Source organism: Stegodyphus dumicola, chromosome 6 (genome assembly GCF_044657685.1).
Source record: "Stegodyphus dumicola isolate Sdum_Otavi_A_Nest chromosome 6, ASM4465768v1".
In the NCBI taxonomy this organism is placed as follows: Eukaryota; Metazoa; Arthropoda; class Arachnida; order Araneae; family Eresidae; genus Stegodyphus; species Stegodyphus dumicola.
In genome coordinates, this window is record NC_140773.1 from 216,258,562 (window position 1) to 216,286,376 (window position 27,815).

Here is a 27,815-nt window from a genome sequence, read left to right on the forward strand (position 1 = left end):
ATCATGCAAAGCCTAAATTGCGGCGGAGCCCGGCTTCGAGACTTTTTAGTTTGGGGGATAAAGCATAATTCTAGCTAGGGCGCACCCAAGCCCTAAATGAGAAGGCTCTGGCATTTTTTTTTTTATGCAACTGAACAACAATTTCAGTACAAATTTGATGTCGAAAATTTTATTTTCATTAATAAAAATGTATTAAAAATCGCTAATTAAACTTCAATTTTTATATGTACATTTTATTAAATTTTTATTACTTTAATCGTTAATTATTTAATTATTGTAGTAATTAATTATTAAAGATCGTTAGCCCAGAAGGGCTATTTAGTCTCAAAAAGGGGTTTTGTGTTGAATGAATATAAAAGCCTGAATCACTTTTCAAATTGTTCCCACCAAATGTTATCGCTCTGTATTATATTTAAAGAAAGTAAATAATGAAGGATTTGCCAGAATGTATGCATGTTTTTCACTTTGTGAAAAAACAATGGTACCTAGAGCCATCAGATTTTGGATAATGTAAAGCCCAAATTCTGGAAGCCCAAATTCTGAATTTGTTTTATTGTGCATTTCATATTTTGCAAAACTTTCACAAATTTTTGATTAACAAACTCAATGATTTGAAAGCAAGCAATGGCGACACTGTATGAAAAAACATTTTTATCTCCAGCATGCGTGACTGTCTATAGGAAATTCTAAAGATATGCTGTTTTTAAATATTTTATTTTGTATTTCAAATTTTGTAAAACTTTAACAAATTTTTGATTAAAAAACTCAACAATTTCAAAGCGAGCAGTGGCAACACTGTACCGGAGGGGGCTGGACATTTTTATCTCTAGTGCACAAGACTGTCTATAGAAAATTCTACAGATAGGTTGTTGTTAAATATTTTTAGCCCAAAGGAACATTATTCAAATGCTCTCGAAACGTGTATGCAAATGAAAAAAATAGCCCTATGGGCGTGATATAAAATCTGAAAGTTTTTAGTATTTTATTATTATTATTCTTTATTAATGATTTTATTAGTCATTTTATTTATTCATTTATTTATTCTTGTTTCTCTTTCCTGACGGTCTTCCATAGGGTTCCGGCACTTCTAATTTTAGAAATTAAACCCTGAAGACATCATATTAAAAAAAAAAAAAAGCAACTAGTTTTTATTTTCATATTCAAAGTTTTATGCCCAGCAATGGCATGCAAGAAAAAATTTGGGCACGCCACTATTTGAGGAACTTAAGCCACTATCAGCACAGTCAATGCCTAACCACTTTCAAAACTGTTTTCTTGTGAGCAGCAATCGTTGCTAGCTCTGTCCTTTTGCTCAAACGGGACTGAGTGCACGAGGGCAATGGGATGGGCACAAAGCTAGCTATTCACTTATTTCTTTTTATTAAAGTGTACTTAAGTCAGATGTAATTAATCATAGTTAATCGCTTTTAAACATCATAGTCATCATAGTCATCATAAACATCATAGTCATTTTAAACATCAAAATTAATCATAGTCAATCGCTTTTAAACTAATTTTATTAACATAACATTTTGCTGAAGTTTGTGCGAGTTATATTCAGTTGCTTAAATAAGTTATTATTCAACATGGCTAATTTGACAAAAATAACAAAAATTGCATAATAAGTATAATAGAGAATTTCAAACTTGGTGGACTGAGAATATTATGGCCTGATTAATAAAGGGATAAAGTGGTGTGTGTTCCGTGTTCTGGAACAGTCATATGTACAACACTGCCTGTAAAACAGCATTATGAAACAAATCACAAACATCTTTTTTCCCCCCAACCAAAAAAAAATTTCCTAAGATATAAGTGAATTTACATTTTAGTGTGTTTTGAAATTTGGCATATTTATTATAAGGGATAGTAACGAAAACATGGTTTATGCACTTTGTTAAAATTATTTGAAAGTATGAATGATGACTCTTTTTCCATGCTCATGGACAGTGAAAAAAAAGAAAGGAGAATAGGTTGCTATAAATTAAGAAGTTCGCCAAGTGAATCATTCTTGGCTCAAACTGAAAAAAAAATTGCCAAGATACATTTTTTAATTTCTCCATAAATTTCTCACCAAAAATTGCAAAATTTAATTTCTATATTATTTTCACATTTAATTTCTACATTCCACATAATTTGAGTTGTAGAATCGAAATGTGGAAAAAAATGGTATGTTATTTCAGAAAAAGGTCCAATTTCGTGTCAAAATACCTATGTTAAAGCAATGCTATATATAAATCTAATATATATCCTAAGTTGCACTTTCAAGACATGGAAAACGCAGTTTCAATTTCATCAATCGACCTAGTAGAACAAGAGATGTCTCCCCCTTTTTTTTTCAGTGTACATGTATAAAGTTTCATCATCCTGACCCTAAATTTATCCCTTTTACAGGTACAAGGTTTTGCTACTATTATTTTTGGTTATACAAAATGAGCTGATGCCACTAATGGTAAGTGACAATTAATCGGTGATCCATTCACTGTTGGTTTGCAAAATTTCACTCAGGAGATTTAAGGCTACAAAATGAAATCTGTAGCCTTTGTTCTTCCTCTATTGATTTGAATAAATTAAATGATTTAATCGAATCAGATCCATGAAAGTATGTGTAAGATATTGCCCATGCACTAAATATATGTTTCAACTATTTTGCAACACTTGGTGATAATAGGAAAAGTAAGGAAGCTTGTCAAGTGGTGAATAAATGTAGATGACATGATTTCAGGTAGCAAATCTAGTAGCCTTAGAAAAATCCCAGTTAGTCAAGGTTTTACTTATCTCAGGTGAATACACAGTTCTTAGAACACACAAAAGATTTACTATTAATGCTACTGTATATATGAAGAATGCAGACATTAGGGTTTCATATAGGTAGCATGACTGCCATTAAAACTTTACTTTTATTTACTAAACTGTAAAAAGATGATACATCACTGATAGTTTGATGTTCAGGTGACTGGGCAACACTGCAGTAATGGGGAAAGTAATCTCAGTATAAAAAAATAAATAAATAAAATAATTAGAGTATGTTTCAAGAAAAAGAAAAACAATAAACAGCATTACAAAATTATTAATTTTTGTTTCCTTTATTCATTTTATTTTAAATTTCAATATGAAACTGACTATTCATATTAAAATGTAAGAACAATAATATACATGAATTTTATCCTTAGAACTATCATATGAGTAGTAGTAAAATAACTCATGTACTACAAAAGTTAATTAGCATAATAACTACTGTACTACAGTAAAGATGCTTTGTTTTTATATAGTATTGAATTCAATAAAGTATAAAAGAAACTTAAAAGTGTAATTGTACCATATAAAACATTGACTGTTTTATTAAAAATGGCTCTGGTCATTGGCTTCATCCAGGTTTTCCTATTATTTGAGGTACATAAAATCACACTATTTTAGATGATTATTGTCCCCAAAATTTACATAACTTTCTCAAATAAACTTAATGAAAATCTTAATGTATACAACAACTGCCCCTTCAAGATAAGCATGGGAACTGGAAGATACTGGTTGTTGTAGGAAAATTTTTATACAAATATTTTCTATTACTAGTTTTAATATTCGACATCACTTTCAAACAATACATATTTTAATCATTGAATGTAAATGATCATAAAAAAGTTATTTGTACTTGTCAACTGCATATGAAAATATTTACAGAGTGCTTTAATTATGCAATCTGCATGTATGTGATATGAGTTCTTCATTCAAGCCATCTGCATATCAGCATTGTAGCAGAACCTTCCTAAATCACCAAACTAGAAAGGAAGAAAAAAGCACTTTATATGTAATGTGCTACATTACAGTCGTCAATCAGATATTTACTACTAAAAATTAACAATATGAAACAAAATAATATGGACACTTAAAAGCACTGATACAATTAAAACAGATTTGCTCATATGAAATTGACTGTTCCCATCATGACATATTATTATAACCAGTAATTAAAGAACTTTATTGTCCCTAAGTTTAAGTAATATAAAAGAATTAAAATGTAAATATATATATGTAAGATAAAAAATTCTACTGCCAATTAAGCCGGTAAGGATAGTTTCCTGCAGCCTGAAACCTCAATGGAAAATTTAGTTCAGCTCTTCAAATCATCGTTTTGTGATAAATCCAAGATAATGTGAAATAAGTGAATCATCAAGTTTGTTTTTTCAGTGTTTAAAAAATAACAGATCATTCTTCTGCTATGGTGTTTTGCAAGTGCTTCGCCGATGTCTACAATATTTAGAAAAAGAGTGCTTTAAATCATCAGTGTATTACCGTTTAGGAATTCAGCATTACAGCAGGTTCAAGGTCGATCTGAGTTAAGTGTTTGCAAGTATGTGCGACAGAAAATTATTTGCGCTTCTGCTTTTTCAACAGCTCAAAAATTGTTACATTCGTGTGAATCTAACTCAGGAACTAAATCATTTAATATGCTGCGAATTCTATAGTTTTCATTTCAACTTTGGTTAAAATTTCTGCAATTTGTTTTGAGAAAATCTGAAATTCTTGTTCATTAATTTTTCTAATTTTTCATAGTTATGTGTGAGCAAATTAAGTAATTAATTTTAAGCTATTTAAATTATTCATAGGGAAGGATATTAAGATAAGTTTTTATGTTTTTGAAATTTTGTTGAGAATTTTGAATACAAATTTTATAATTATTCTAAAAATGAAGTAGGTGTAAAAAAAAGGAGTGAAATTATTACAGATAAGTAATATGAAATTATGGTAAATGCATGTTAAAATTTATGGGTTATTGTGTGTTAAGTATAGTATGATGAGGGTGTACTGGCCTGTAATTACCTCTGTACAGTTGTTCCTTTTACCCTCTTCATGCAAGATAATGTTGGAGGCTCTCATTTTATGAATGCATGTAAATTTTTTATATTATTATGGAATGTATTAATGCAGTTCTCAAAGGCCAGTTACCTTAATGCAAGGAACGGAGGCCTTTTCAAGTAACTGCCTAGGCACCCTGGGCCACCAGTGCAGAGAACACACTGGTTAGCTCAAGAGGACAGCCCTATTGATGGATATGTTTGTTTAGAAGTATTGCGAGGCTTCCAGTTTGGTAAAATCAGGAATTGTAAATGAAAGATGATAACGGTGAAACCATAATTTCAGAAGCTTACTTCTATTATTATCTAGTATTAAAATATAATTTATCAATATGAAAATTAATATCATAAATATTTATGTGCATTACATTTAATTATAAGTAATGATTATGTAAAAGTTTATTTTGTGATATTCTGCGATAACAAGAACTTTCTCTGAAGAATTATGATTATGTGAACTCTCAAACAAAAAGACTTTTGGACTAAATGTTGAAAAATTCAATAGGACTCTAAAAATTAAGAATTTATTTAAAAAAAAAAAAATGATATTTATAAATAATACTTTACAGGATCAAAATTTTATTATTTATTTATATTTTTTTTTAATTTGCTAGTGTTTTAACTCTTTCTCTTTAAAAAGGCTTCTCTGTCTGTCGCTACGCCTTTTTCTTTTTTGAAGGGGGGAATATGTAAGATAAAAAATATGAAAGCAAACTTCTAAACTTAATTTCCATTATTTTCTATTTCATTTGAGAACTTCCTCTATCTGTCCTAAAAACAGCGCTTAAGTCTAAACTGCGTCATTCAAATTAATCATGCGATCTTACGTAACCGTTAATACCATATGCCTCTTGACGACCAATCACCAAATTGTAAACCAAAACGTTTCTCTTCGCGTGCTTGCATCTTTCATAACTACGTACTTCAGCTTTTGCCCTCTACTCTGCTAAGCTGTAATTTCGCTGGCTTGCTTTCTATCTTAACAATATATAAAAATGTAAATCTTCTGTGGAAAGGCACGACTAGAGTGCCAAGTGATTGTGGCCACAAATATCAATTGGAAATAAAAATGGAATTAAAACTGCCTCGACTGCCAAGTTCTTTAGATGTTACCAAGTTAGCATTACTAGCATACTACGCAATCAAAATCTTCTTCGATATGGATGTAAGCACGCATCTACACTGCTCCGGCTTTTTCTTTCCTTGTGCTTTTAATATTACATATATATATATACATATGTGTGTGTGTGTGCTTAGCTGTTTTGCAATAAACACAAATGCCAGCTAGCTCTAAAAGTATTTATTAACAAAGCACACAGGAACGGGTACAAAGAAAATATACATACATAAGGTCGATCCAGAAATAAGGTTCTCAAAGAGCTCCAGCCACACGGGAAGGTGCAAGGCAAAATCTGACAACACCACTGTGCGCAGCTGTTCCCCCACTCTTGATTCCACCCAGCCACATTTTGCTGCACTGCTTAGTCTTGGCTCTGGAACTATCCAAGATGGAGGTGCCCACTGTTCTCTCATTTGGAGGGAAATGAGAGATTTGTTCGCAATCCACTTTTTGCATGCCGATGAGATTTCACCCGTGGATATTCAGCATCAGTTGACAGAGGTGTATGGCAAAAAGTATTTGTCCGTTCAACACATCCAAAAGTGGTGCAGGGAGTTTAGTGCCAGTTAGAAGGACATTCACGACGAAGAACGGAGTGGAAGACCATCAGTTTTGGAGGCGATTATCGAGATGGTTCACCGTGAAGTGCTTCAAAACAGGACGATCACCATTCATGAACTTGTTGCTCAGCTTCTTGGGAGTTCTGTGAAAGAGAGTTGACTGAAAAATTGGGGTATTACAAGTGTTGTGCTCGTTGGTTACCGCGTATGTTAGCAGCAGAACATAAAGAGAAACGCCTTGCCTGTGCTTACCAGTTTCTTCAACAGTGTCAAGAAGACATGGAAGGATTGTTGGATTCTATTGTTATAGGAGATGAAACATGGGTGTTTCATTTAGGTCCTGAAATGAAACAAAAGTCCAAACAATGGCGTCACTCAGGGTCACCAGTCGCAAAGAAGTTCAAACAAATTCCTTCTGCTGGCCAGTCATAGCCAGTGCGTTTTGGAATTGTAAGGGCCTAAAGGGGACACTGCTGATCAATTTCATGGAACCTGGTACAACAATCAACTTCTTAGTGTGCAATACTAAGAAAACTCAGGCGAGCTATTCAGAACTGCTGACGAGGACTACTAATAGCCGGTGTAACACTGCTTCACGACAACACCCAATCTCATATCTCCCATCAAACCCAGGACCTTCTGACAAACTTTGGGTGGACTGTCACACCCCACCCACCATACAGTCCGGACCTTGCACCTAGCAATTATCACTTGTTCCCCAAGTTAAAGGAAAGCTTCAGTGGCCAACGCTTTCGGAACAACGATGAAATCAAAGAGGTGAAGTGCTTCCTCAACGGAATGGTAGCAGAGTTCTACGACATTGGGATATAGAAATTGGAGCACTGTCTACAAAAATGTGTAGAAAAAAGATGGAAATTATGTCAAAAAATATAACAAAGTGTCTTCTTTCCAATGATGTACATTGCTATGAGAATAAACAATGCTGTCTATTAGTAACATTGATGGGAAACTTATTTCTGGATCAACCCTCATAAAAATAAAACATATACCAAACAGAACATTAAACATTCGAATTACCGAGATGTTTAATACAGGGCAACCTGACGACATCGCAGCTGGAGGTTGACTGTCTTAGATGCCATTAGATGGCGTTCAATAAAATAGTTCGGTTACGACTAAATAGTTCTGTTACATAGAAAAATTAGATGTAAAATTGTAGCATTACTTGTATAATGTAACATAAAAGGCCTCGGGAGAGTGAAACTCCTCCAGAAGAATAAGAATACAGGGGCAGGTCTATTTAACATTCAGATAAATGGCTATCTTGTGAAACTGGCAAGATAGTGCCAACCTGGCAATGATTTTGGTGACTAATTTCTGTCGCCAAATTTGCTGAAAACTCAACAAGTGTATTTTGATCTTATCCTGTGTAACTGTAAATGCTTTCCAGCAATTTCGAGGAATCAAAGTTACTGGAAATTTCTCAGCAAATGGGGAAGGGGGAAACCATATAAGACTGGAAAGAGCATTAGTTCTCAGTTCAGAATTGAGTTCACCATACTGAGAAATATCCGTGTGAGCTTCGCTCTGTAGATGCGCTTTGCATTGTGTTGTGTTTAACATTCTTAGTGGTAACTACTGATCATGCTTTGGCATACTGAGAAGAGCTGTACAAATACTTATGTAAAAAGCTGCAGGACTGTTAAGTTTTTTTTAGAAATTAAATTTTATTAAGCTATAATCAATTATGTGTGCATTGAATCCATTACAAACTGATATGCACTTGAGAATATATATATATATATACATGTATATTTTTTAAAGAAGTTGAAAACAACAAAAATTAAAATTAAAAACAATGAGACTAATCTGTGCTATGTGCTGCATAATTAAAAATTATAAAAATTTAAAAAATCGGAACAAAAAAGAATAAAATTCCATACTTAAAGTTTGAAGGTTCAACCAAATTTCTTCAGGTTTCCTTATAAACTAGTAGAATGCAAATTAAAGAAAATTACAAAATCCTACAATTTACACTTCAAGGAGAAAAATTATTTAAAATACATGAAATTTGTACATAACAAAATCAAAAATAATAAAAGTTTTAATCTCACTCTGTTTAATGCTTCAAACAGAACTTGTCAAGGGATAAGTGTTTTGAAGTCTTAAACCAAGTTGATTAATGAGTGTCGAATACATGTTTATTTCCTCTGAATCATTTGAATTTTTATTCTTTTTTTGTTTAGATTTTTTAATTTTTTTTTTATTATAATTTCTGTCTATATATACAGAACAGAAACAAACTCAAGCATTTTAAATAATAATAGTCTATGAAATATTGTTTACAGGTATTAGAACTCACTTACAACTAGTACTAGTAGGAACTTGTTAACGTAATGTTGTTGCAACAACATTACAACATCAACAGGTTTCTACTTGAGCTTGTAGAAATCAGGATACCGTAGTAATTCCCACAATCAGGTTTCAAGGTAAGCAACCAAGTGCAAAAACACATGCAGAGAAGCCGCCAGAGTAAAACAGTCCCCACTAGCAATAAAACAGAGTTCTACATATAAAGATGACAAACATCACCAGCAGGGCCTAAAGGGTTAAGTGGCAACAAGAACATACCTAAAAATTCACTTTTTCTCATACAATACATAACTCAAGCAGCGAAGTGACAGAGGATGCTTAGCAGAAAAGGCATATGTATTGGTTTTTGCACTCATCAATCATCTTTGTCATCATGTATTTTGGAAGGAATGAGTTATTTTATGAATCATGGTAAAACGAACATGAATTCCATTTACAGAGTAGCAGATGGAAATGCAAAAGCAACCTAAAGACTGTGTCAGATCATATATAAATGTTGCTATTGATGTTTAATTTATGCACAAATGCACATGACAGAATTTTTAGTTCCCATAATTCCTATGTGTGGGCAACAGGAATTTATATACTACAAGTCCATATTATGGTAACTGTGTTTCTCAATAAATGCTTTAGATGAAAATTCTCCCTGATCATTTGATTGCCCCATATCTTTTGTCACGCTGATGGAGGCAAACTTTGTATTCTTGCAGGATTTGCCAGAATTTCCGAATTCTTTACAGTAAACATTAGAACACACATGTGATTCAAACACGAAGAAGTGCCACCCCATTTCAGCATGAGCATACAGAATACCTTAGATATAGCATTCACAGGACAATGGAATGGTCAGGTGATCCAATTTGCTTGACAAAATGGCTGTTTTTTCATATCTGGACTTTTCCTATTAGTTTTATTCAAAAAACCTTTATACAACAGCCCCGGTGATTCCAATGAGGATTTTGTTACCAGAATTTCTATAGCCACTATTCAAAAAATGGTGTTTTTGCCAATATATGCCAGTCTCTACATCAAAGGTGTGAAGTTTACATTTGTGTTGGTCTCTTTAGAGTAGCTTTTGTAATTTGTTCAATAAAATTTCTTTAACTTTTCCATTTCTTCCTCTCTAGTTGTAAAGTTTGCTAACCTTATCACTTCATTACTTGAGTTACATCTATTCAAAGTATGATGAAAAGTATTTATTTAGGTGTAGTCTACCCTCTTCGGCTCAAGAATGATATTACTCTGTATATACAGAAATAAATATTTATATATAAAAATGCAGAAAACATTTAATAAAACACACACAAATCTTATATTATTTGGACTGAATTCTTTCATGAACCAACACCAGCCTGAATAAAATAGTCTGCAGGGAAGTAATTTGTTTTTCAATGCATACTACAATTTTTAGCATATTCTGCATTGGAGTCTAAATCAGTTAAGATCAAGAGTATTTGCAAACTGTTATGCTATTAAGCTTATGATTCAATGCTTTAAACTTTATTCTGATTTTATGGTTTGCAATAATCATTACATGTTTAGGAGAACTCCAGGTTATCTCCGTATTATCAATTTACATTTAACAATGTATCCTACCTGTATGAGTTGTTATTCATCTTGAGCTAGAAAACAAGTTTTAAATTTTCCTGTTGATGTGACATAATTATTTAAGGAGATCTCTACAAACCAGTAGCAGTCTACAAATTTATACATAACACTTCTATTTATTTTTCTCCAGAAATTCTAGTGTTAAAACTTTTCTAACTCATTACCATGCACTGTTTTAATTAATGAAACCTTTTTCCAAATTAAGGAGGAAAATCAACAAAAACTTGCCTCAAAATTTTTCATTACACATTATTGGAAAATTTAATAAAATTAAATTTATAAATGAAATATTACTAATCATACCTTAATGAAAATAGTGCAGCATTCCATGATGCATCGTTCATTCATTAAGAGCTTCTTTTAAGCGTTCTCTAGCTTCCAAAACTTTTTTTTCTTGCAATTCGATATCTTCATCTGTAACGTGGAGACCCTAAAAATAAAGTACAATACGTGTACAAACAACTATTTTCATATTGAATGGAAAAAAAAAGCATAGTACAAAATCTATAACTGATGTATTAAGCTGAAACATATTAATTCTAAAACTTGTATGTATCTGCAAGGTGTACATGTAAAGCTGCCTTGCCTGTTCAAGATGATCTTATTAGGCAGCTGTTAAAATTTGCAATGCTTATTTTTTATTATTTTTTCTTTTTCAAAATATATGGGTAGTAAGACAGCCAGAGTTGCCTGTACATTAATTTTGTTTACATTTAATGAACATGATCCCATATCATTTCAATCCTGTTTTTTTCTTCTCTTTCATACATATATAATAATATTGAGCTACATATTTATCAGCAGTTGTCTGTTCTTGCTAAATCCTCTGCTCAGACAATTCAGAGCAAAAAATACAACTCCAAATTTTTTTTTTTTTAATTGGAGTTAATAATGGAACAATACAGCACAAATATTACATTTTTCCAAGCAAAACAAATAAACTCAAAAGTTTCACAATAAATCACTAGATAGCAGCAGTATGTTTTTACAAGAATTTGCTTCTATATTAAGTGCAGAAGTAGATCAAGTCCATGAAGTTTTCTTCCGAGCCCATACATTGAGTGTTGCTATTTATTAGTGGTGGTTTAGTGTTGCTTTTTGACTTTAACAGTAACTGTATCTCAGCATAATTAATTAGTTTAAGTTTACAATTCAAAACATAAAATGTCCTCTATCGAAGAATGGTCTTCAAAATAACAGCAGATTTGTTGAAGGTAAGATGTCTGCTACTACTTTAGTAGTTTAAGATCATGTTTTAATCTACACATTACTTTATTTTAATAAATTATTTCTTCTTTTCAATTTTTTAAAAAATACAAATTATATCTCAATTACTAACTATACAAATTATAACTAAAAACAAATATATAAAACAGGAAAATAAAATAATGAAAATATATTTACCAATACTAAAGGCTGTGTAGGATTAATATAAACTCCAGGACTCTTGTCTAGTAGTGCTTTTGGCTTGTTCTGTCCTGTAATTGGGTGACCATTTATGTGTAATGCTGTTACAATACTCCTCAGTATAGTTTCATCTCCTAGTTGTAATCCAACAGCTAAAAAGAAAATATACAAAATAAGTTTAAGAGTAATTTAAAAGTTAAACTTTTATTAAAATGTTAACTAACAAAAGAAAAATCTTTTGCAATTTGCAAATAAAAGCATATGGTAAATCTTCAGTTAGATCCACGGCATTCTATTTTAAGTGAATATAACTTTGTGAAATTAAGATAAAGTTTTGAATTTTAATCAAAATAACTATTACTAGTTTTGTACAAAAACTTTTTTTTTTTTTGGCAAGTGTAAAAAAAATATTTTTTTTTTTTTTTTTTTTTTTTTTTTTTTTTTTTTGAGAAAATCATTTTGCACAAAGAAAATGCTGCATATCAGTTTTGGACATTTTACATGCACCTAACTGTTTATCATACCCACCAAATATATCTTTCATATTAAATCAATTCATCTTTTCATATTAAATCAATGATGCTCTATAATTTTGCAACTGATTTTTTTCTTGGATTGGGGTAGGATCATGAAGTTTTGAATTATGCCATCAGGAGGTGCTGCAACTGATCTTATTTCATACATATAACGTCCTTTTAGATTCCTAACTAGACATTATGTACATTCACTACCTAGACATCACATTCATAGCTGTAGCAAGCTCTGTACATCAGTCAGAAACAAACAGAACATCATATTCACCCTGTATATATTTATGCACTTGCTTTCATGTTATTTATCAGTTTAAGATTCATACAACAGATTCATACAACATAATACAATTCATACAACAGTAAATTTTTATCTGATGCAGGACTACAAATGTTCTGATTTCAGCATGAAATTATTTATCAACTTGAAAATGCATTCAGTTTTATATCAAACAGCAAACAATCTTTTCTAATCTGAATTCGGTGCTTGGCTATGACAAACTTACTTAGTTAAAAAAAAAAAAAATAATAATAATAATCAATAAATATAAAAACCCTTTCATCCCACTGGATAGTAACAGAATAGAACTTGATTATATACTTAAGGAGGAGAGTGAAAAAAAAAAATGTCCACAAGTGAATGCCACATTCATAGTGTTAAAACAATATATATTTTTTGGTAAGGGGGTAGGGGGAAAAAACAGCCAAAGTCAAAAATCAGCTGACAATTTAAATACATACTTGGTGATGAATTTAAGAATTTCATGATAAAACATAAAAAAAGAGGGAAAAAATAATTTTTTGAGTCTTCCAAGCTTCAGTATTCTCAAGCATAAATCAAAATCTCTGATACTGTGTTTTGCATATTACTTCATTCATAGAAATGCTTTAGCAGATGCAGAAAAATATTATAGGAAATGATTTGCTATGTACAGTTAAGTCATTGGTGCAAAATCATGAGAGAAAGGTGGCAACATTTCCAGTAATGGAATAACATACATTGGTTAGAAAAAGTATTTGCACACATACATTTTTGTTTACAATTTATAAGAAAATGCATTAAGAAATACAAAAATTGGCATTTAAAAAATAGAATAAGCTTATTCATTTAAATTAATTACAAAAAAAAAAAAAATACAATAATATTAATAAAAAAATTTTTTTGCAACAATATTAAAATAGCTTGTGTCAAAAAAGTATTTGCACACTCAACTGATCTTTAGCAAATTTGCATTTTTATGCTATTATTTGACAGTCATTTCGCAGTATATAACATACGTAAGACAACTATAAAAGGAGGTGTTGTTGAAACGTTATCAGTTGATTGTCAATTTCAAATTGTAATGGCACCTAAGAAATCTGAATTGCCGATTTCGTTACGAGAAAAAATTTTTTCTCTATGTGAAAATGGCCTAAGTTATCGAGAAATAGGTAAAAATGTAAATGCTTGCTTCTCTACTGTTCGGTATGTTATAAAACATCATAAAGAAAGAGGATCTACAAATAACTTGCGCTCTGGATGCCCAAAGAAACTTTCACTGCGAATGAAGCGAAAAATCATAAGAGAAGCATCGAAAAATCCATTTTTTAGTGCAATTACTTTAGCAAATGATGTCGCTTCAACATCTGGAGTTCAAATCTGTGCCCAAAGTGTCCGAAATGTCCTGCACGATGCACACATTTATGGGAGATCTCCAAGGAAAAACCTTCTCATAAGTGAACGAAATAGACTGAGCAGACTTGAATTCGCTAAGGAATATATCAATAAGCCAATTGACTTCTGCAAAAATGTCATATTCTCTGACGAGAGTAAGTTCAATATCTTTAAATCAGATGGCAGGAAATTAGTTTGGAGAATACCTTGTACTACTTTTCATACCAAAAATGTGTTACCTACAGTTAAACATGGAGGAGGTTCTGTTATGATTTGGGGCTGCATGGCTAGCAAAGGAGTTGGTAATTTGTGTTTCATTGATGGGAATATAACAGCTCGAACATATATTGATGTGTTGCGCCATAACTTGCCACAAAGTGCAATAAAATTGGGTATCAGTAATTCGTACTATTTTCAGCAAGACAATGATCTCAAGCACACTGCCGGTATAACACGTATGTGGTTGCTTTATAATGTACCCAGAAAACTTGCCACTCCACCACAATTACCAGACTTAAATATCCTTTGACAATTTGTGGAATTCTTTGTATTTAAAAATAAGAAAAAGGAAGATTTCAAGCAAATCTGCCCTTAAACAAGCCCTTATTGAAGAGTGGTCGAATACTGACCTCACTGTTACAAAAATTTTAATTAAATCAATGCCAGCAAGATTACAAGCAGTAATAGATGCTAAAGGAATGCATACCAAATATTAGTTATTTGAAATTTGCTTATATATTTTATTTCCTTCATTTTATTCATGCAGGTGTGCAAATACTTTTTTGATACGAGATATGTTAATTTTGTTACAAAAAAGCATTGTTATTTATATTATTGTAATTTTTCTGTTTGTTTTGGATGATTAAACTTATTCTGATTTCGCAATATCCATTTTTTTTTATTTCTTAATGCTTCTTTTTATGAATTGCAAACATAAATGTAGGTGTGCAAATACTTTTTTTACCCACAGTATAAGTATCAAATCTGTTAGTATATAAAAATGAGTTACACCATGCTTTGCCAAAGAAAAGGCCCATGCAAAATTCATGTTTTTTGTACAAATGTTATATTGCCAATGTACTGTTAATAACAGTTTTTTATGACAGATAGTAGAAATAATACACTGTATTACAAGGACTTTGATTCTTTAACACGGCTTAACTAACAAAATTATGCTGACTGATATTCCTTTCATATCACAGTTTATAGAATACATATTTTAAGAAACTCAAGCATTAAAATTAGTTAAAACTTAATTTTAATGAAAACTTTCATTAAGGTTTCTACAAATTATGTAAACAAATTATTTTTATATTAAAATACAAAATGATTTAACAAGTTTTGAAGTACTTAGCTTAGATTTTCCAATAAATCTATATAGATAAAACACATGCTCCAATTAATGGCATCATATTTATATTTTATTTTCAAGAAACTAATATCATAATTCTTCAGGAGTTTATTTAGTATTCTTTGTTTTAATAATTTATCATATTTCTTCTGACGTACTGGTAAAGCAAACACGATTTTAGCATTAAAAGAAATAACACAGACTGTTGACATTTAAAATGCACTTCACACAGCTTTCAGAAATGTTAACATTCCATTAAATGATTTAATCAGTATTGCAATAGACATAACATCTGCAGTGAACACAGAAAATACTGTTCTTAAGTGCATTTCTCAAAATTATTCTACCTTATCAGTCTTTCTTTGCTTGTTGCATTATTCACAATAAACAGCTGGCAGCCCAATACTTCAAAGATTCAAATGATAAGAAATGTGTTCTAGAAACCAGGGGCATTTGTTCCCAGGTGAAACTTCCAGTGGGCACCAAATTGATGTTACAATTTTTTAGAATGAAATACTTTCCACTCTTGGCAAACAAGAGATGGGCACAAGATCTTCAGTTGTCCCTAGATGCTAAAAACTTTAAATACAGAACTGCTAGAAGCTGTCAGTTTCTTACGTATAAATGGGAAAAACCAATGACACTTTAAAATAAAAAAAAGTACTTTCCCAATCTCAGAAAAGGAACAGATTTTTTTTTTATTATTTATTTATTTATTTATTTATTGAATACTACAAAGATAAATTACAAGATTCCTACTTTTGATAGTTTCTGAAACATGCTTAAAATCTGCATACACAGGAATACTACTTTGCTTTCATATACAGTCAACCCTCAACTAACTGGAGGCAGGTTAACAGAGGCTTCTCTAAATAAACAAGTTTAATGTATTTATTAAGAATAATAGAAATATTACTATCAAAACCAGAAAAAAAAAAAAAAGCAAAATTTTAAAAGGAAACAAAAATATGAATATAAAATGTGCTGGATAACATATGTCATAACCTTCAGGAGCTATTTTTATCCATGATAGTTATATGATGATATCAATTTAATTGAATATAATCTGAAATATATATATATATATATATATATACTGTTAAACCATCTGTTAAAAATTAATTGCTAAACTGTAAAAATAAATTAAAAGTGAAACCATTAATCTTCTGCTTCTCACTGACTCCTCGAAGAATAATATAAACAGTTTTGTTTTCTGTAGTTTGTTAGAATAATATAAACAGAATATTAGAATAATATAAACAGTTTTGTTTTCTGTAGTTTTGTTTTGAAGAGCGTTCTTGTTTTGAATGTTGATTTAATTTACATAATGAAATGAACTTATTCTTCAAATCAAATTGCTACAAAATACAAGTAAACTGTTGATAATATATTTCTGTTAATTAGAATATGGATTATTTCTCTTTTCTGTGTTTGTATATTTACTTAAGGTTGATGTCATTAGTATGTTTTTCAAATCAATGAGAGTCAAACCTCTGGATGTAAAATCATTTTAAGAAAATGAAACTAATAGATTGATAATAATTAATAATTTACTGTAACATATAAAATATTTAAACAGTAAATTATTAATTACACTAAAATCAACTATAAAGACTATCCTCAATTTAAGACTACAATTGAATTCTAGATGTAAGAATACAATAAGTAGAATACAGTAAACCCTCCCCTCTGAAATCTCCTGCTGATGTAGTGAGTATTTCAGAGAACATAAATAAATACTTATAACATGAATTATAACAGCATTATCTACGCTAATTGCTCTCTAACTCAATCCCCAAATATGAAAGAGGACAATCAGCAAAATATCTATTTTCACTATAACATTCAAGTGTTTTAAAGTCTAATGAGAGCAGAAATTATTTTGCTGCTGTATTTTCTGCTCTCAGTTTAGCAGCAAAATTACTTTTACAGAACAGTGTAGTGAACCATTTAATCAATATAGCTTATTCAATTGAATACAGTAAAGCTCGCAAGGGCTATCTACTGATAATGCGTGAATATATAGGTTTGTTTCGGGTTACAATACAACTTTAAATGATTTATCCCCTTTTTTATACTGTTTAGTTTGTTTTCATTTTCTAATTGAACGGCAAGTACTGTATAGTAAATTGTAATCATTGAATTTGAAATTAACAGTTCAATGTACATATGCATGTCTTAAACTTTCTAAATCATAAATAATTAACGTTAGATTACAGCATCTGCAAATCAACAAATAAAATACAAAAACACAATTATAAATTTTAAAAAAAAATTGTTGGCAGTCCTTTTCAAAGAAGACTAGAAGATCCGGTAATTCCTTGTTAAAGCGGCCACCTCGATCATGCACCAGAATTAGCAGACTTGGTCGGTGAATTTTTAACCAGCAATATGTTTAATTTTCAGACTGTTTTGATTATGAAGTTTTCCTCACTTTATCATTGAATCAATATCCTTCTTCCTCTAAAGTGTTTTCCATTTTTTATTTATAATCATTTAGGAAAAAAGCATTAAACATTTGTGATATTTATATTGTGCACCATATTTGATTTCATACTCCGGACTAGGGGTCAGCAAACCCCATCATCCAAATCTGACCTGCCACTCGTTTTTAATGTGGCCTGTGACATGATGTTATTTTTTACATGTAAAGTACATCAAACTATGCACTATTATGCAATGGCCAACCTTTCAGCTGAAAAGTTGTGAACAATAACAACGAGTGGAGCTACTGTTATATTTTCTTGTCTGTCATTATTTATAAAATTTTGCTATAGAGTTGCACATGTTATCATCTGTCAAGTACTCTGCAATATTTTGTTCTTTTTATTTTTTATTAATTCATTACCTAATGTTACCATGTCACTCTCAAAATCAAATAATAATAGAAAAGTAGACTTTAAATATCATGCTTTTAAAGCAAAATGAAATACCAATTATATTGCTATAGAATTACATGACAAAGATTTATGTTTAATATGTAATGATATAATAGCTGTGCATAAAAAGCATGATATTATCATCTTTACCAAACTAAGCAAGCAATGCAGAATTCAAACCTCACAGAATATGAATGATCATTAAATCTGGAAAATTTAGAACAGAATGCATCTTCATTATGCAATTTATTCATAAAAATAAAAAATTATAATAAAGCATTAACTAACTTGCTCACGAATAGCTCATTTATTAGCCATGAAATTAAAAGCTTTTCGAAGGGTAGCATTTTTCTAGTTTTCTCAAATTAATTTTACATGTCACCAAAGGTCTTGCAATGGCCACTTTAACAAGCATCTTCCAAACATTTTAATATGCATTAAGTGTTCATAAAATTTTTAATTATTTTACATGAAAGATCTCTTTTTCATATTTTAAAGGCAAATGAGAGGCTAAGCAGTAAAACTGCTGCCCACTGGTAGTTTGATCTAGGTCCAAATTTCAACAAACAGGTTAACTGTATTGGAGTTTTCCTAGTTTTTCTAACTTGCAGCATGAGCTAGTTCTCTTAGTAAGCTAAGTCCTCTCCTTAAGTAGATACCTTTTATATACCGGGTGGCCATAATTAAACTGGCAGTGCTCACAGTGTTCTGTAGCGTGATCTATTTGCGAGAATGATGCCACATTTTGTAGGAAGATCAAACAAGACGGGGGATGAAGGATTCCGCGAAAAAACAAATTAGTTCCAAAAGTCACTGCTAGGAAAATATTTGGCGCTGTGTAATAGAAAATAGAGTGTTAAAAAATGCAAATTAATACGGAATAAAATTACTTTTTATTATGCACATTTTTTGATTTAGTTCAAGTGCAATATGGCAACACTTTTAAAAAAGCGTAAAATCTACATAAACACCGATAAAGTCTCGTGATTTGCAATATCACGTACGCTGAGCAGAGGAAGAAGTTCTTTATTCAAATTTCACGTTACATCCATCCACACAGTGCCAGCTGCTTGGGTTTTAAAAGGCAATGTGTTACGTTTCAAATCAATCAGACTGAAAGTTTATGTGCAATGTCTCCTTCTTTAGTCGAGTGTGCGTTACTGGTCAAATTCTTTTACCTCAACCAGTGCAACGCGTCAGCCGCTCTTCGTGCTTTTAGAATGCACAAAAAAATGCATAAAGGTAATGGTCCTGTGTCAGTTAATGGGCTAAAAGCAATGGTTATGACGTTTGAGAAAACAGGTTCTGAAGGTTCAGTCAGGCAGAGGACGAAAACCTGTACCACAGGATACAATCGTAGCAGTTGCCATGGCGATTGTCGACAGAGGACAACACAATACTGCTGCCAGCTCAAGCACTCGTGGAGTAGCTCGGAATATGAATATGCTTTACAGTACAGTATGAAAAATCTTACGAAAGATTATCATCTTCTATCCGTACAAGATCAGCCATGTACAGGAGTTACTGTACCCTGACCATGATAAGCGACTGACTTTTGCTCTCACCTTTCTTGCCAGAATGGAGGTGGATGATGCTTGGCCGTGGAAAATCTTATGGGAAGACAAGGCCCACTTTTACCTGAATGGAACTGTGAATACCCAGAACTGCTGAATTTGGGATGACAAGCCACCGCATGCAGTCACAGCAATTCCCTTACATTCACCAAAGGTAACTGTTTGGTGTGGGTTCACAGCGGAATTTATTATAGATCCATTCTTCTATGAGAACATTACCCCGACAGGACCGGGAACTTCTTCTGTTACCGGAGAGAAATATCGCCACACGTTGAACAGCTTTGTCATTCCAGCACTTCAGCAAAGACAATGCCTGGGGGAAATCATTTTCATACGAGGTGGAGCCCCTCCACACATTGCTGTACGAGTGCAACAGATGCTACGACAGAAATTCACAACAGAAAGAGTCATTAGCCGCTACTTTCCAACTGCATGGCCACCTTGGTCGCCTGATCTTACCCCATGCAACTTCTGGCTATGAGGTTACCTTAAATCCAAGGTCTATCAAGGAGTGGTCCAGGACCTAGCTACGTTGAAGGATAACATATCACGGACTGTACGGGAGATTCCTGCAGACATGTTACTTTCTGCTGTTGTGCATACTGTGCACAGAATGCAATATGTGGTCCACAACAACGGCAGCCACATTGAACCTCATTTGAATGCAAAATAAAAGGTAATTTCTGTATTGATTTGCATTTGTTAACACTCTATTTTCTATTACACAGCGCCAAATATTCCCCTAGCGGTGACTTTTGGAACTAATTTGATTTTTCGCGGAATCCTTCGTCCCCCGTCTTGTTTAATCTTCCTATAAAATGTGGCATCATTCTCGCAAATAGATCGCGCTACAGAAAACTGTGAGCACTGTCAGTTTAATTATGGCCACCCGGTACTTTGCCATAATCTAATACAATCAATATTTAAAATATCCAGAAGTCAAACAACAAAAATCAGCGTTACACCTACAAAATTTTGTAGGTGTAACGCTGATTTTTGTTGTTTGACTTCTGAGTATTTATTCGGCGTGTTATTCTGTCTTAATTTAAAATATCATTTACTTAAAAGTATTTTAGAAAAAATGGATATAAAGAAAATTATTTGTTTATTTAGAATATTTGCTATTACCTTTGTAATTAATTCATAATTTTATTAATATAATCATGAATTAATTATAATAGCATTTATAATTAATTATAAACTAACTTCTACTTTAGTACTTTCCTTTAAAAAACTGAAAAAATAATCTGAAAAGTGGGTCATTATACTAGAAAGAATTTATTGTATACCAAACAGAAGGAAATGTACAATCAGTTCACCCCAGTTCTAAGTCCAAATTAGATCTGTGGCCACAGATCTAATTTGGACACATAAATTTTACATTAAATATGATATGCAATTAACCTGACATGAAAATGTACCATACATAACATCTATAACAAAACGTAATACCTACAACAAAGTTTTTAACAGGTAATTAATCTTGTAAGCAATTCAGACTAAGCAAATTTTATAAGCCAAGTTACATCTTATCATTAGCTTATTTAACAAAAATTTTTTGATTGATTTAATTTTTTTAAATAAATGTGACTCCAATTGAAACAGAAATTGGTAAAATAAATAAATAAACACAATACAATAAAAAAAAAATCTGAAAGTTTTCAGATTTTATTTTACAACCAAAGGGCCTTTTTTCAATGTTTTGAATGTTACCTTTATTTATTAAATGTCATGTTCTTCACACTTAAACCATAATATTCAGTTCAACAGCAATATCAGAAAGTAATTTTAACCCGTAACAGGAGACGTGCAGTCTGACGGACCGCGCCACATGTTCTTCTCATCACCCCTATTGCATGCTTTATCCAATTGAATGAATTCTTCCCCTAGCTTCATGTTTCGTGACCTTCTTTCTGACCCCTTCTTATCGGAATGCTTTGGCAAGTGTATCTGTTGAAATTCTTCTAGAGCGGTCTGTGAGACCTCACCTCCCTCTCGGTGTTACAATTTTCGGCAGTAGTGAACACATGGCTCTGAAGTTAGGTCCGCGGAGATTCATTTATCCTTCTGATCCACATTATGCAGAAGAACTGAAAAAAATTTTAGACGAAAATGGAAGTGATTTTAGGGAAGAAGATGACTGTGAAGAAAATTTCTGCGAAAATGCCCAGACTCTGAATTTTCTGCAGACAGCAATGATTTCTCTGATCTAGAAACAACTAATTCCGTAAAATACTACTACGGAAAAAATAGGTTCAAATGATCATCCGTTGAACCAAATCGAAAAGTTAGAAGCCCAGCTCACAATATCGTAAGACTTCCTGGACTAAGACCTTACGGAAAAATTGATAATTCATATCCCAAAAATGTATGGCAACTACTTTTTACTGACGAACTTTTAAGCATAATTATGAAATGGACAAATCTAAAAATTGAAAGAAAATTTAAAAATATATGTGGTCTGATTAAAGGTGAAATTGACTACACCTGTGTTGATGAACTGAGAGCTCTTTTCCAATCAAATCCAATCATGAAGATATTGAATGTTTATTTGCCACGGATAGAACTGGCCGCGAAATTTTTCGTGCAGTTATGTCGATGAGACGTTTTAAATTTTTACTTTCAAATTTGGGATTTGATAACCCAGATGATAGGAAAAAATGAAAGAAATCTGATCCGGCAGCACTTATTTCTGAAGTGATGAATTTATTCATTTATAACTTCCCAGAAAGCGTACACATTAGGCACTTGCATCTGCATTGATGAAATGCTTGTTGGATTCAGAGGAAAGTGTTGCTTTAAAATGTATATGCTCCAAAAGCCTGTGAAATATGGATTAAAAGTTATGTGTTTGACCGATGCCCAGAATAATTATGCTTACAATGCATATCTTTATTGTGGAAAAGACTCTGATGGAATTAGCATAGAAGAGAGTTGGAAAAAATTCAGCAAACCAAGTCAAGCTTTTCTGCGTTTGAGCAAACCAATTTTTAATATGAACAGGAATGTAACAGCAGACAATTGGTTTTCTTCCATAGAACTTACCACAGAATTGTTGAAAAAATGGACTGACATACGTTGGAACTGTTAAAAAAAAATAAAAAAGAAATTCTGAAAGATTTTTTCCCATGTAAGTCAAGAAAAGAGAATTCAACATTGTATGGATTTACTAAGGACATATCCTTGATTTCATTTGTTCCAAAGAAAAGGCGAGCAGTGGTTTTGATGTCATCATTGCATCATTCGATAGAAACAGACTCAGAAACACAGAAACCTGAAATAATTGCTTTTTATAACAGAACCAAAGGTGGTGTTGATGCTTTAGATGAAAAATGTTCTGTCCATTACTGTAGTAGGAGAACAACGCGTTGGCCTATGGCTCTTTTCTACCGATTAGTAAATATGACTATAGTAAATGCATATATTTTGCACCAAGGTTATAACCAAAACCCTGTTATGACCAGAATGGTGTTTTTGAAAGAATTAGTGAAAGAATTAGTCCAACCACTACTACACACGAGAGTGAAAAATCCAAGAATAAATCGAGAATTGCGCCTGACGATAAAATGGATTTTAGGAAAAGAAGCTGAGTCTAAGGATTTGGAGCACTGCACAAAAGAAGCAAAATTAAAATCAAGGAAAACATGTCGTCTGTGCTTCCCCCCAAGCAAGAAAAGAAAGACAGCATATTTATGTTTATCTTGCCAAGACCCTGTTTGTTTGGAATGCACGCAAGTTATGCAATGAATGTACTAAAGAAGACGAAAACTAAATTGTTTACTATCAGAAAATCAGTGAGATACTGATATTTCAGGTACTGTCAAAATTTTCTGTATTGTGCTACATACAATTTTCTCTGGTTAAAATTTGCTTTAAATATTAAATAATATAGATAAAATAGTCAATTCAAAATAGATGCATTCTTATTTTTAGTTTTATAGAATTAAGTGCAGCATATGATTTTCATCACATAATTTAAGGCTATGGGGAAATTTTCTGGGAAAAATTTAATTTCACTTTAAAGTGTAAAAACATATTTTCTTTTCAGAGTAAAATGTTCAAAGAACATTTAAGTGAAATATCATGATGATATTTTAATTAGACGATTTTTAAAAATTTATTATAATGCGCGGTCTCTTAGACCGCACGTCCCCTGTTATGTTCAACTTTTTCACCTCCCCTGTTACGGGTTAAAAGAGCATATGTTTAGAATTTTTGATACAAAGTGCCGCGTGCTGGAGATAAAAATGTCCCCCCCCCCTTCCGGTACAGTGTTGCCATTACTCACTTTGATATCGTTGAGTTTGTTAATCAAAAATTTGTTAAAGTTTTACAAAATATGAAATAGATAATAAAACAAATTCCAAATTTGGGCTTCTAGATGCCCATATTTAGGTACAGGATTATGTTATTCAAAATTTTATGGCTCTAGGTACCATTGTACCAAACACACATACATTTATGCAGATTCATCATTATTTAAATTTGTTGTCCTACGATGGCTTCTTTACTCTAAATATTGGCCTCTGAACAACAAACGTAGGACAACAAAATTCTTTAAGTATAATGTAAGGCTCTAACAATTGGTGGCAACAATTTGAAAAGTGATGCACCGTTTATAAGTGATTTGATGGAAAATGCCAAAATGAAATTAATAGCCCTTCTGGGCTAATGCCATTTGGGCTTTAAAAAAAAAAAAGAAAGAAAGAAAGAAAGAAAGAAATCACTCAAAATAATAATTAATGTTTAAACACCATTATTTTAATATTTAAGTATAAAAAATATGTAACCTTTGATTTTTGAAGGAAGTTCAAAAGTTTCAATGACTTCTCCTTTTTTATCACAGGCATTAATTCCTTGCAGTCTTTTCTCCCAGAAAACCTTTGAAAATAAGGAAAATAGAAACTAATTTTCTTCAAAAGATGTAAACTTTCACAAATGCTCAAAATAAATTAGCAAAAAATAATTTCTTCATGCAAAAATTTTTAAACTGACAGTTTAAAAACTGAATTTTTAAAATTCAATAAAATAAAAACTTGACCTCTTGAAGATTACAAGCCATAATTTTATTTATAGTTTATACATAAAATACAAACTTGTTTTGGTTTTTCTTGAGTGCCATGAGTAATATCTGTACGAATTTTTGACTCTTGATTCTTAATTATTGTCACAGACTGTTTGAAGATAGATGCAGTTTGACGTATGGGTAAAACAATGGATGGACTAATTTTACTTGGTTCTTCCTTTTCTTGAGTTTCACTTTGGTCCCTTTTCCTTTTTGTTAACAACATGTTTCAACATACCTCATGCATGCATATAACTTCAGTGGGAATGAGTGAACCTGAAATTAAATAACTCTTAAGTATAACTTTATTTAAATGACTTCTAAATTTCATATTTGTTAATTACGTAATGAAAAGTTTTTTTGAATAATATTATCAGTGCACGGTATTAAGCTACACAAGCTATAGCTTAAGCCCCCCCACTGTCTTGGGAGGCCCCCAAAAATTTAAAATATTAGTATAACAGACTTATAAAAGGCCCCATATTTCAAGTAGCTTAGTGCCTCATCAAGTCTAAATCTGGCCCTGAATATTATGGACATTGTTTACTTTACAAGCATGATTCAATACAATTTTAATTAAAAAAAGACTTATTATAGTGTTTTACACAACACAATCTTCTTGTGTTTTGGTTTTAAAAAAAGTATCCCAGTACCATACTTTTTATTTCAGTTTCTGAAAGTACTAAGGATTATTATGAAATGAAATATTTTTTCCAATAATGAGTACTTTCATATTATTTGTAATTTGTTTCAACATTTCATAGAATTGCCTCTTCAGCATGCATGTAACAGTAGTCAAACCATACATGTATGTACCCAACATTTGTTTGACTACCTAATTTATCTCACCAAATTTACTTGGTAGAAGACTCAGCAAGCAAAAAGTAAGACTGTTTCAAAGAAATTTTTAAACTCCCCAGATGATAATTATCTACTGAATATAAAAATACAAATATCAGTCATACAGATTTTTTATTTTCTGTAATAAACTTTATCATTTCTTAAATATGTTTTTGACTTCTATTTATTCACACTGCTGTACAAATGAGCAGTAAAGATGGCCAAACGAATACTTTTTTCGAATCGCTAATAAGTTGTTTTCATGAAAATGCATATAATTAGAAAGTACCAATTAATGGTCATATGATATTGAACTTGAAAAACTAAACACCAAAACCTCAAGAGTTATAAACAAATTTGATTTTCCTATCTCCTTTTTCATAAACTTTTCCTAATAACATAATAATCAAATCAGATTTGAAGAGTTAAATAAATTGTCTCCACCTTTAAAAATAATATTCTATTAATTATTATTTTTTTTTTTTTTTTTAACGTTTTCAGTGGAACACATCAAAATATTTTTGCAAGTTCGACTTCTTTGTACTTTGTAGTAGTGTACTGAAAATTAGGTTATACTTTTGTATTATGTAAGTGCATTTGTATCATGCATGTATAATATTATACTTTCTATACTAGTATAAATTATATTCAAGTAAGATAAAAAATATGAGAATATAAATTATAATTTAAATTAGCGATAGCCCCTTAAAATGCTGTTTTAATTTGGATATTTTCGCTCTCTTGTCTAAAAATAGTAATAACTTTTTTTTAACCTTACACACACATATATAATTTAATTACCATAACTGAGCAATCAAGCCATAATATAGATTTAAAAAGTCCTTTAGTTACTATTTTCATTAGCGATTCCACCTAAAAAAAAAAGATACGGAAATGCTGTGTCTAATGATTTCTCTGGTGACCAGAGTTTACATAAAATGTTTGAAAAAGGAGGCTATGAGATTTATTTCATTAAATGTTAAACCTAGACTCCCTATCCCAGATTCTCAATATCATGTAAAAATTTTTATGAAAATTATTTAAAGACTTACTGACAGACACTTGCAAGCTACTCAGCTGGGCAATTTAGTATTTATATATACATATACGGTCTACTATGAATGGTATGTTTTCAACTAAAAACCAAATAATGATAAATTTAAATATGTGCTTTATAATTATTGCTTCTTGTAACATATTGCACAATAAAGCTTAAGTTGGATAGCAGAAAAACAATTAGTGAAACATTGATGCTTCTTTGAAATAAACAAATTTCTACTAGTTCTGAAAATAATAAACTAACATTAAAAATATAATGACTATTTTAAAATGATAATTTTTACAGAAATTTTATATGGAACAGATTCTGTTTCATAGGCAACGAAAAGCATTTTTATTTATTTGCTTTCCCTTAATCACTTTATCATTTTTAAATAAAAATGTGTATACGTAAGCATAAATTAAAGATATAATTACTATTGCATTCTACGTTGATTCAATATTTTTCTTTAGAGAAATATTATTTTCGAAATATTAATTTTCAAATATACGTTAAGAGAGGGGGGAAAAGAAATGCACGTTCAACTTAATGCTATACGTTAACATTTATCTGAAATAAATTTATGTCATATTACAACTGTATTTTATTTTAAAAAAATGCAATTTTAGTGAGCTCATTTTGTCCTAACAGTAAATGTATTTAAAGGACTTTATGAATTAAGAAACGCCCCCAAACCATACATAACATTGATTCATTTTCATTTACTATGTATATAATATAATTTTAATAATTAATTTTAAATACATAATTTGTTTATATACAAAATTTTTCATGCATTCAAAGAAATATAAGCACCAAAGAAATATTATTCATACCATATTCAAAGAAATATATGTTGTTTACGAGCTTCAACGGTTACAGTTTACAAATGAAATAACCTCTAAAAGATTATCAAAATTTTTTTAATTTAAAATACCTCTTACTTTAGAATAAGTCATAAATTTTAATGTAACTTTAATTTTTCATTTACACCTAAGTAGTTT

The 27,815-nt window shown here is 31.1% G+C and overlaps 1 protein-coding gene and 1 long non-coding RNA gene across 4 annotated transcripts in view; one reads left to right on the forward strand and one right to left on the reverse strand.

Moving 5' to 3' along the window:
- Positions 1–2,466, forward strand: part of LOC118191236 (uncharacterized) — a 60,676-nt gene extending 58,210 nt beyond the window's left edge. Inside the window, exon 3 of the long non-coding RNA XR_004758548.2 lies at positions 2,392–2,466. This is a non-coding gene — a long non-coding RNA (uncharacterized LOC118191236). The remainder of the gene's footprint in view (positions 1–2,391) is intronic.
- On the reverse strand, positions 1,500–27,784 carry LOC118191234 (methyl-CpG-binding domain protein 3-like). 3 transcript variants are annotated; one of them, XR_004758545.2, is made up of 7 exons: positions 27,648–27,784; positions 24,964–25,208; positions 24,658–24,748; positions 11,877–12,031; positions 10,776–10,902; positions 6,197–6,673; positions 1,500–3,773 (listed from the first exon to the last, which is right to left on the reverse strand). XR_004758545.2 is itself a non-coding variant. In XM_035362034.2 (6 exons), exons 2-5 carry the CDS (start codon positions 25,156–25,158, stop codon positions 10,813–10,815), a joined length of 531 nt encoding a protein of 176 aa, XP_035217925.1. In that variant the 5' UTR covers positions 25,159–25,208; positions 27,648–27,782; the 3' UTR covers positions 1,500–3,773; positions 10,776–10,812. The 3 variants fall into 3 exon arrangements, 1 of the variants encoding a protein (XP_035217925.1); XR_004758544.2 differs by lacking the exon at positions 6,197–6,673 and adding an exon at positions 8,435–8,480; XM_035362034.2 differs by lacking the exon at positions 6,197–6,673 and having other exon boundaries at positions 27,648–27,782.
- Between the last annotated feature and the right edge of the window lie 31 nt (positions 27,785–27,815).

Bases quoted from the DNA above. Each gene is read 5' to 3' on its own strand.
- LOC118191234 (XM_035362034.2), bottom strand. From the start codon at position 25,158: ATGTTGTTAACAAAAAGGAAAAGGGACCAAAGTGAAACTCAAGAAAAG. The intron at 24,749-24,963 runs GTTTGTATTTTA...TTATTTTCAAAG, and splicing joins CTCAAGAAAAACCAAAACAA to GTTTTCTGGGAGAAAAGACT. The intron at 12,032-24,657 runs GTTACATATTTT...TTTTCTTTTTAG, and splicing joins ACTTCCTTCAAAAATCAAAG to CTGTTGGATTACAACTAGGA.